Here is a 10,659-nt window from a genome sequence, read left to right as displayed (position 1 = left end):
AAATGTAGAATTTGATTTTGCTAACGATTCCTAAGGCTTTAAAAAAACTTGAATTTATTATTGATATACATTGATTGTTTATCAAAAGAAATATTCGTCAGTTTTATTGATAATACAGCAATGTACTATACCCATGAATTTACTTTGCAACAAAGTTTTTCGTACGTTATCATAATCAGAGTTTTGCTATTCTGTTATACGCAATATTTTAAAGAACTTTTCGCTATTAGAATATAAGAATTCTGAAATAATGGAATGCGATAACGTGATTATTGTCAAAATTCCACGTCCATGCTGAAGTATGTACGAAGGTAGGTGAGAGGGTGACAGGGAGTGAAACTGAGAGCCGTGATTGGTTTCAGTCAAGTTTGACATGAAATCGCACGATGTTCGCATCAGTTTGAATTTCTATTTTGTATTTTTTGCTAGCGTATGGTGTTGTGTTGATTATATTATTTATTTTGTGTTTAGATATTACGGAAAACTTAGCTCCAACAAATTATAGGACAGGAAAACGTATAGTTTAACTGTGCGCGAAAGACTCATGAATAGTGTAAACAGATTTTGTTGTTGAAATTGGTCAGAAGATTTTTCAATTTATAAGAGACTTTGGGTGTGTGTGAAGCGAGTTATACCACCTGTTTGGGTTGTGTTGAGCCTGTTGAGTGCTGCGACCCTACCGGCGGGATATTTAACCTCAATTAAAGGACTACATGACGTCATCGTTCCTCATCTAGGATTAACATTATCTAGGATTTGCAGGTATGCGTATCGAATTCTATGTATATCCAATTAACATGTCGTGGAGTGGTGTGTAATCATAATACTTTCTTGTTTACCAATTATTTATGTACATAAAAATAGTTTATATTACGATGTATGTATATGATTTTATAACATACCTAATTCATGAATAAGTTAAGTTGAATAATAGAATAAGAAACAGTGTCATAGGAGAGAGATATATTGTAAAAGATGATCCACTAATTAAGATAGAGAAGGGAATGTTAAGATCTGATGGATGGACGGACACACAGAGCTGATGAGGGTAATAGGATTATGAAAGCCATATATAAGGCGAACTTTGACCAAATTGGGGATGCCCTTAAAACATGGAGGAAGCAAGAGAAGCCTGTTAGGATTGAAGCAAACAGAATTTCATAGACTCTGCTTACCCCGGTGGAAAATAGGTGTGACTTTATGTATGTGTATGTGCTGCTTAAATAGTTGTGACTCATTTTAGCTAAAAGCTAAGATTTATGTATGGGTGTGTGTGTGTGTGTGTGTGTATTAACTTGTTTGCAACATTGAATTCTTGGGACACCTTAGATAACATGAACCTTATTGTTTAGTTCTTAATAGGTGCTGTGCCTTATCAGTATGTAACCATTAAATATAATGACAATCTATAAATATCATTTTCTACCATATTACTTTGATTTTGAGATGCACTTTTTACTTAATGTTAAAACATTAAAACTGGATTTTGTATGAAAAAGCACACTGAGACATAAAAAAATGTGATAAAATATCAGACTTATTATTATGGAAAAAAGAAAATGTCTTTCATCTTTGTCTTTTCCAATTTGCTAAATACACCATATAATTTCAGATATAAGTGACAATGTTTGACAACTATGGACACAGCCAGCCGCAGACTCCGTCAACTCCACCGGCTCCACAGAAGGTGCTGCGGTTTGACAAGGGCTATGTCACCACTATGCCGGGAATCCTCAAAGTTGTACAGCTGGTAAGTTATTTTTTTTTTAATTTAATTTTTCATCTTTCTTTTTTTTTCGTTTTTGTGCCCAAACATGCGATTGGTCGTAATTTTTCATCTGATCAGTATTATTATCAACAGCACAAGGTGTATCTATAGGTATCCCATACCTAATAAATATAAACCTAAAATCTCAGAAACTACAAGTGCTAGGAGGTTGAAATTTTGCATGGGGGTTCCTTTGAATCCAAAAAGTAAGTGCTCACTATGACAGGTTTTTTTTTAAATAAAATAGGCTCACCTTTGACCACATTGTCACCTGATGGTAAGTGACATTATAATCTAGGATGGTTCCACCCTTACCTACCAAATGCCTAAATGGATTTTGAGAAATCTAACCCCTGAGGATGTAAAAAGGCATGGGAAAGTTTATATGAAATTTCTATAGTTTTAATAGTAGGGTTTCACGCGAAGGAAGTCACGTAACAGCTAGTAATATAATGGTGCTAATTCCTGTAAACACCATCTAATTTTATTTTAAGTTATATCTGTCATTTTCTTATCCGCCGAAAAGGAAAGGGACGGGTAATCGACAAGCATAAAATTTATGGAACACACGTCAATTTTAAGCACAAATCTAAAACAACCGTCTAAAAATTCGCCCGGGTTATTCATTTATTTACTCATTCTTCCTAAAATTAAGAGCTGTCAATCATCCGTCCCTTTCCTTTTCGGCGGATAAGAAAATGACAGATATAACTTAAAGTAAAATTAAGAGATGTCTGCAGGAATCGGGGCCAGTAATGATTTAGATTATTCAAGTAGTAGATAGTACCAAGTTTTTTTTTTAAGTAGTACCAGACATATATGTACCGAACCAATATACCTACCAAAATGTGCATTTGTTATCATTAGTAACAAGTTAAATTGTTAATTAAACACACACTTATGTGCTTATCAAGGATATTGCACTCTTTAAAAGAATTTTAGAAGTGCTTTTGTAGCAAAAGGGGCACTCCCTACCTAAAGACTTATAAAGTCATAAGGCGCAATGTCGTTTTAAAATGTAAACACCATTATTTATCTATTGCATTTTGAAATCTTGGCTTTACAAGGATATGTTTCCAGTTATCTGTCGTGTTAGGTATGGATACTGGACCATCAGTCGTTGATCTCCCAACCGCCATCTCTACTTAAAAATGCCAATTATTATTATTTATTCCTATTGCATATCTTGCAGAAAACAGGTATATCTGTAAACATTTTTATTATCCTCCTAGCATTATCCCGTTTCTCACAGGTCCAAGGGGACCTGTAAGGTAGGTAAGGACCTAACCTGGCGATTTGACAGGTCCGGTTTTTTTATATAAGCACCCCGCGAAGGGAAAACCAGCCCAATACAGCTTAGGTCACATACCCCCGAAAATGCATTTCTCGGGAATGTGGGTTTCCTCACGATGTTTTCCTTGTATTTATGATCCAAACATTCGAAAACAAATTCGGCTATCATTGGTTTGGCCTGTTCTTGATTAGACCCTGCAACCTCAACGTGAGAGGCAAACATTCTACCAACTGGGCTCCATGGCTCTTCTTTTATATCTTTTTTTTTTTCTCTCAGGTATATCTGTAAACAATAAATACATTATACAAGTGGATGTCAGCCACTTCAACGCTTCGCCGTTAAGGATGATCAGGGGCTTTAAAAAGCCGCATCGAAGCAATTTATCTAAAAAAATCAATATTGCAATTTGGCGTTTGCGCATATAAAAGTAAGCGCGTAATGCAAAGAAATGAAAAAAACTTTTTTTACCCCCCTGATCCGGCTTTTGGTGTGGTAAACGCCAATACACTTAAGCCTTATAAATTATTGGGCACTACTCATTACAATGCCAATGCAGTCTATCACAATCTCCTTTTCATTGTATTTAAACCCAACCTCCACCTTTCCAGCTATGCAACCTTATTGGTTTCATCTGTATAAAAGTGGCATGGGGCGTGTGGGTGTCGTCAATCTTCTACAACCTGCTGTACTGGATCGGCATCATCATCACAGGATTCATACTCCTGGCTTACACCTTCCACATGGTGGAGAAGTATGACCGCTGGCCGTGGCTGAAGCTGGAGTTCTTCTACTGCTGCGGTGTCGCTCTGAGCTACATAATATTGAGTATATTTGCCACCACTATCGGGGAAAGCGTTGGATATGCAGTCGGGGTAAGTTTTTGTAGATTTAACGGTATTTTAATACAATACAGACATCCTATCTGGAGAAGACAGCTAGGACAGGTCTGGTTAACATAACATAAGCTCACGACTATATTCCAATTGGGGTAGTCAGAGGTACATCCATTGTGAGATGAACTAAGTACCCACGCAGCACGGAGCTTTCTGTTAGACCAATGTGATAGTGAGCCATATCACCGGCGCGAACCGGCGCGAACTAAGCCCGTGAACCACAGGACCACAGTGACTCCCTTCCCATCTAAAATTTGTAGACTTCGGCCCCCACTCAATGTCCGTTAGAATATATAATAAATTACCTAAATTCATAACTGAAATAGACAAAATACATCTCTTTAAATTGTCGTTAAAAAAATACTTAACTGAAAAAGCATTCGCTGCATGAGTTTTTTAACGAATCTATGAAATACTGATAATTGTAAATGTAGCTTTTATTCTTATTTTATTTTTTAACATAATTTTTACAATCTTTTCTTTGTAGTGCCCTTACAGGGCTCCTGTTTGTACTTTCTTTATTCTTAAGACCTTTGTAAAACATCAGGAATGCAATAAATATCTTATCTTATCTTCTACATCTGGTTACCAGCTCCATATCCCATAATACCTTGTCGGTTTTTACATGTTTGGTAGCCATAAACAGTCGAGTGCATTCCTTGTTTTTTCCACCTATATTTCCAGTCCTAGTCCGGCGGAGAATTAAGGGTTGAACGACATCTGGCCGCACTGCATGGCACTTTCCTATGCGTCTATCCTTTTCTGTCACTAGTAGGAATGGACGTGGCGGAATCGACGAGGGACTCGGCAACTATAGAAAATGCGAAGTGGCCGCAAGCTATGCTATGAGCAAACCAAATGCCTAAAGAACGCGGAAGCTCGTTATAGCGCATGCGGAACAAGCACAGTTCCGTGCTGCCAGATGTCGTGGTCTTAATAGAAAAGAACGAGAACACAATATACGGACGAATACTGAGGTGGATGATTCAGATCATGATTCTGAGTTGATAACAAATGGAATTTCCTGTCTCAAATTTGTTTTCAAAGTTTCTTTAATTATTTTCAGTTCCATATTTTTGCGACGTTAAATTCCATTTGATATCAACTCATGGTCTGAATCATCCCTTAAAGTTTTCGTTACGATATCACTAACACATTGTATATGTTGATCTCCTTATTTTCAGTTCTTCGGTCTCTGCGCGATCATAGCGTACGGATTCGATGGTTTCCTCAAGTACAAGGCATGGAAGCGAGGACTACCACCGCAGTAGACTGCTACACTCTCACCAACCTCACCGAACATACCACATCTAGGATAGCATTAACTTAGGGTAAGGTGAACAGGCATATTCTATGGTCCTGCTTAGATATTGTTATTTGTTTTTAATTTTAACACCATTCTGCCTCTTAAAGCGACATACCGTCCCCTTATTTGAAAAATCACATTCGAATGTGATTTTTGTTAACAAAACCCTGCAATATACAAGTTAGTTTCAATCCAGGTAATAATTTGTGGTGTAAATTTTTACCCACATTGTAATTAATTTAATGAAATCGAAGTTTTGTTGAACAAAATCACATCAGGATGTGTTTATTCAAAGAGGCGCTTACGAGGTTTTCACTATAATGCTACGATAACATAGAATAAGGAATAATAACTAACGTATAGAACGGCAACTGATCCGGCGGACCCCGTCACACGTCACACACACACAGATGCGCGTGAACAATAACGTCAGTGTCTGTGTAAAACGAGGTGTTTTGTATGAAGTGTCCGGGGTGTAACGATAAGCAGCCTTTAATAAACGTCTGACTGCAAGGCACAGACTTCCCCTCATCAAATGAAAAAGTTTGTTGGGGAACCAAACAAATAAAAAAAGACATCAAAATCGCTGAAATATAATATTATTCATGTAGCAATTTCGTTATAATGTTAGCTAAATATATGTAAGTAGGACCATATAAATATGTAACGTATTTGCAACATATTTTTTTAGAGATGTCGGTAAAATATGAACAATCTCTGTTATCTAGGCATGTGATCTACGTTCAAGGTGTAGTAACGCTTCGTATCCACTAGGCAACAGTTGACGGTCAACATGTACGGCAACGTTGCACAACAGCACGCAACCAGCCAGATGAAGCGCAACAATGTACGGCAACGTTGCACAACAGCACGCAACATGCCAGCTGAAGCGCAACATGTCGCGGGGCTTGTTATTTGTTTAGTGAGCATCTTTAGTTGAGCAGCAATTGTTGTCGAGTGGAGACGTGACGCGCAACTACACTAGTATCTCCGGCGACATGTTGTCGACGACAGACGTGTATTAAATGCGTAGACAACGTTGTTAAACAAAAGTTACGCGCTGACTTTCAATATAAGGCGACTATATTTATATTGGCCCTGATTCCTGTAGATACCTCCTAATTTTACTTTAATTTATACCTGTCCTTTTCTTATCCGCCGAAAAGGAGACGGATGATTGACAACTGTTAATTTAAAAATGAATGAGTTAATGAATAACCCGAGCGAATAAAATAGACATCTCGCTGTTTGACGTGTGCTGTCAACCGAATTCTGTCACGAGGCTTTTTTAAATTCCTGCCTAAAATTGACGTTAGCTCCATAAATTTTATGTATCCCTGTCGATTACCCGTCCGTTTCCTTTTCGGCGGATAAGAAAATAACAGATATAACTTAAAAGAAACTTAGATAGTGTGTACTGGAGTCAGCACCATTTGCTACTTAAATATTCACAATTTAAATGATAGAAATGTGTTTTAAGTTTACGCGGTTATTATCATAATTAAAACACATAATAACGGGTTCTTACCGCGTTTAAAATAGGGATATGAGACTCCCGATATTTCGACACTGTTCCAAGTGCCATGATCACGGGATGTCATCCCTATTATACTCGCTCCTTGTTCGAGAGGTTTTTAACAGTGTAGTCTACGTCTTATGCTCCAGCATCGTCACAATTTTCAAAGCTCATATCCAAAGCTAAAAAAAAAAGTTAGTTTCCCGCTTCCGAGCGCACCTGTCAACTAATGTCATTACGGTTTTTGTGCACCGGCGCGTCACTTCGCCTCCGTAAATAAACTAATTGAAAACCAATATTTAATACAAAAACATGATTGATATAGTGCGAAAAATCTGTTACTTACATAATCAAGTGCTTTTTTCTCTAAAAAAGCTAGAAACAGTACCAAAGAAAAAATGTGGATGACGACGAGCGTAAGTTCTTTTTGATAAAACAAAATGTGGATTAAACTGGTAAGTCCTAACATTATCCATCTACTAAAACAAGAGAAGATATAATTATGATCAATTCAATTTAATTCCTTTTATTGTCGAAAACAAATTACTTTTTTGAGGTTATAATTTATAATCCTAACATTCGAAGAAGTAACTTAAGTTGGTACTTATTACTAATAAAAGTAACTAGTTTTATTAACATAAATAATAATATTAAAATTGTATCGTGTTATAACAGTGATTTAAAAGTTATACTTTATTCCGATGTTGATGTTGTTTAAATTCGCCTTATATAAGGCAGGCAAAGATCTGAGGACTATACAGTCTTGACTTTAGTAATTTAATATTCGAAAATCACGATCAAAATAGGCCTAAGCCTTGTCTTCAGTCCCTGATTGCCGCGTTTTTATTTTCATCTGTCAAAAAAAAAAAATTTTTTTTGTTTCTTTTTGTAATTCGTATTCTTGGCTTATGTTGCGGTTGATAACTTACTATCAGCGAATGAAATGAGCAGTTTTATTATAAAACAAAGAGAACCAGTGAAATATAACCGCAGAATGGCATAGAAAAGTAAATAATTAACTCGGAAATAATTTGACAAGTTCAGATAATTAGATGACAGAAGCACTTCATGTTTACCCTGTTCATCAAGAAGTACCCATGACACAGTAGTACTCGATATCACAGAGGTCATCTACACCATTGGTAGACAAGATACATAACTTATTCAAGATAACACTTAAAACATTTAGAGAATTATAATTGGTTTACTACAGGATAACCATACTTAAAAATGATATTATATATATTATAACAGTACATAATCCCTTCTCACAGTCTCTGTTAAGTGGTGTTAATAATGTTATCTTCTCCGAATGATACTTACAATATAAGATGATGATAATATACCCTAACAATAAAAACAGAAAGAGTGTTAAGAGAGTACAGGCAAAAGATAGCCTTATTATAGTAAGCAATTTCTTCCAAATTACTCTAATCTTATTATAATTCAAGCTTCCAACGTATGGGTGATGATTATTGGTACCAACCTAACCAACAAGAGAACACCACTTGGAGAGTCACCTAGTTAAGCACTAGTAGTGAACTGTCTGACTAGAGAATAGACAGACTATTTGTTTCCTTTTAGAGCTATCACAATAGAGGATAGACAATGGACTTGATGTATCAACCCTATTAACATAAAAATCAACCACTAAGACTGTTGCAAAGCGCAAATATACCTATGCCTTATTTTAATACCTAGAGCTATCATTTAGCGGATGGACAGTGGACTTGATGGTACCAACTTAATGTACATAAGAGCTATCACTAGGAAGTTTGCCATTGCTAAGCGCTAATATACCTATTTTACATTTCCATACCTAGAGCTATCACTTAGAGGATAGACAATGGACTTAAAGGCACAATGCACATAAGAGCTACCACTAGGAAGGTCGCCACTGACAAGCGTCATACCTATTTGTCATTTCCATACCTAGAGCTATCACTTAGAGGATAGACAATATACTTGAAGGTATCAATGTAATGAACATAAGAGTTACCACGGAAGGTCGCCACTGACAAGCGCTAACATACCTATTTCTCATTTCCATACTTAGAGCTATCACTTAGAGGATGGACAATGGACTTGATGGTATCAACCTAATTAACAAAAGATCTAGCACCAGGAAGGTCGCCATTGCCAAGCGCTAATATACCTATTTATCATTTCCATGCCTAGAGCTATCACTTAGAGGATAGACAATGGACTTGAAGGTATCAACACAATGAATGTAAGAGCTACCACTAAGAAAGTCGCCATTGACAAGCGCTAACATACCTATTTCTCATTTCCATACTTAGAGCTATCACTTAGAGGATAGACAATGGACTTGATGGTATGAACCCTATTAACATAAGAGCTACCACGATTATGGTCGGCATTGACAAGCGCTATATACCTATTTCTCATTTCCATACTTAGAGCTATCACTTAGAGGATAGACAATGGACTTTATGGTATGAAGCCTATTAATATAAGAGCTACCACGATTATGGTCGGCATTAGCAAGCGCTATATACCTATTTCTCATTTCCATACTTAGAGCTATCACTTAGAGGATAGACAATGGACTTGATGGTATCAACTCAAATAACATAAAGCTACCACTACAAGTATCGCCTTTTGCTAAACGCTAGTAGATAGCAAGAACATAGACCAACTATTTTTATACTTTTATTTCCATGTTTGGTTTGTCACTTGAGGAATCGAAGATAAACCATTGAATTGTCGGGGCTTACCTACCCATGTTGAAACTCAAGATTAGACTAATGCTGAGAAACAATAGACTATTATGTCAAATTGATTATTATAAAATAATGAGAGTACAAATTCTGAAGCATTAACCGACAATTCAAAACCTAAAAGCCTCTGTTCTATTAATCAACCTCATCATCACAGGCCTTTACATCTTTATCAGATAATTCAACTGTGCTAGAAATCAAAGTATTAATAGTATGTAATGTCAGAGATTACTTTCAAAAGAGATAACTGTACACAAGACATGGTTAGAGAATACTGCTATTAAATTCTTTCAACCAACATCATAAAATTCAAATAGCACATAAATAATAATGAATAACATTGCCCGAAGAGTGAGTAAACGAGATAGCAACAGGATCTGTGGAACAGACAACAGTATCAGCAGGCAGCCCCACAGCCAACAGCATGAACAGAAAGCCCACAAGGAACAGTATCAGCAGGCCGCCCCACAGCCAGCAATAAAAGCAGTGATGCAACCAGTCATGATCAGCAGTGCCATAACCAGCAGTACCAGCAGCCCTACAGCCAGCAGTAGTAGCAGAGCTACAACCAGATGTATTAGCAGTCTCACAGCCATTAGTATCAACAGTGGCCCAGGCAGCAAGGCCGTTTAAGAATAGTACCTCATGAGGAGGAAGAATTCCCTATAAAGTTATAATGGGAAAATTTGCACAAGCAAATATACCTACCTTTATGATATTTACTTTTTCAAAATTCTGGTAAAATTAATTCCGAATGTCTATCACTAAAAGTTTTAGCATTATCATTAAGACATGGGATTCAAATCCTGTCTTTGTTAATCAGGAATAACAATACTAATCTCAGTATAAATTGAGGTACCTACCTGATAATATTATAACTTCAATGAAAATTTCCTTCAAGTATTACATTCGAAATTGTAAAATATTGATACCTAGTTCGGTTAGATAGAATAGTTGCCCTTTTTATTATTAACTCATAGGTGAAAAGGAAGGAAAAATAGTTCATTATTAACATATAACTTACATCACCATTAGCGTTTTCTCTAAATTATGTTGTTGTAGATTTATTATGTTGTTGCTGATCAGCCCAAAACACAGTTTACAATTAATATAAAAATTACAACAATAATGTCCCTCCACT

General features: G+C 36.3%; 2 protein-coding genes across 3 annotated transcripts in view; both read left to right on the top strand.

Annotated features, from left to right (window-relative positions):
• Positions 1-10,659, top strand: part of LOC126370589 (beclin 1-associated autophagy-related key regulator) — a 336,054-nt gene that overhangs the window by 52,929 nt on the left and 272,466 nt on the right. The window lies entirely within an intron of this gene.
• On the top strand, positions 372-5,804 carry LOC126371052 (plasmolipin-like). 2 transcript variants are annotated; one of them, XM_050016253.1, is made up of 4 exons: positions 372-762; positions 1,613-1,750; positions 3,671-3,934; positions 5,140-5,804. In XM_050016253.1, the coding sequence occupies exons 2-4, from the start codon at positions 1,625-1,627 to the stop codon at positions 5,224-5,226; spliced, it is 477 nt and encodes a 158-aa protein (XP_049872210.1). In that variant the 5' UTR covers positions 372-762; positions 1,613-1,624; the 3' UTR covers positions 5,227-5,804. The 2 variants fall into 2 exon arrangements, with proteins under 2 accessions (XP_049872210.1, XP_049872211.1); XM_050016254.1 differs by lacking the exon at positions 372-762 and adding an exon at positions 1,319-1,378.

Source organism: Pectinophora gossypiella, chromosome 1, assembly GCF_024362695.1.
Source record: "Pectinophora gossypiella chromosome 1, ilPecGoss1.1, whole genome shotgun sequence".
NCBI lineage: Eukaryota > Metazoa > Arthropoda > Insecta > Lepidoptera > Gelechiidae > Pectinophora > Pectinophora gossypiella.
The sequence above is the reverse complement of the archived record's forward strand: the minus strand, read 5'-3'. Positions and strand labels throughout refer to the sequence as shown.

Coding starts and splice junctions, on each gene's coding strand:
- LOC126371052 (XM_050016253.1), top strand. CDS start 1,625: ATGTTTGACAACTATGGACACAGCCAGCCGCAGACTCCGTCAACTCCA. Junction 1,751..3,670: donor TCCTCAAAGTTGTACAGCTG/GTAAGTTATTTT, acceptor CCACCTTTCCAG/CTATGCAACCTTATTGGTTT. Junction 3,935..5,139: donor GCGTTGGATATGCAGTCGGG/GTAAGTTTTTGT, acceptor CCTTATTTTCAG/TTCTTCGGTCTCTGCGCGAT.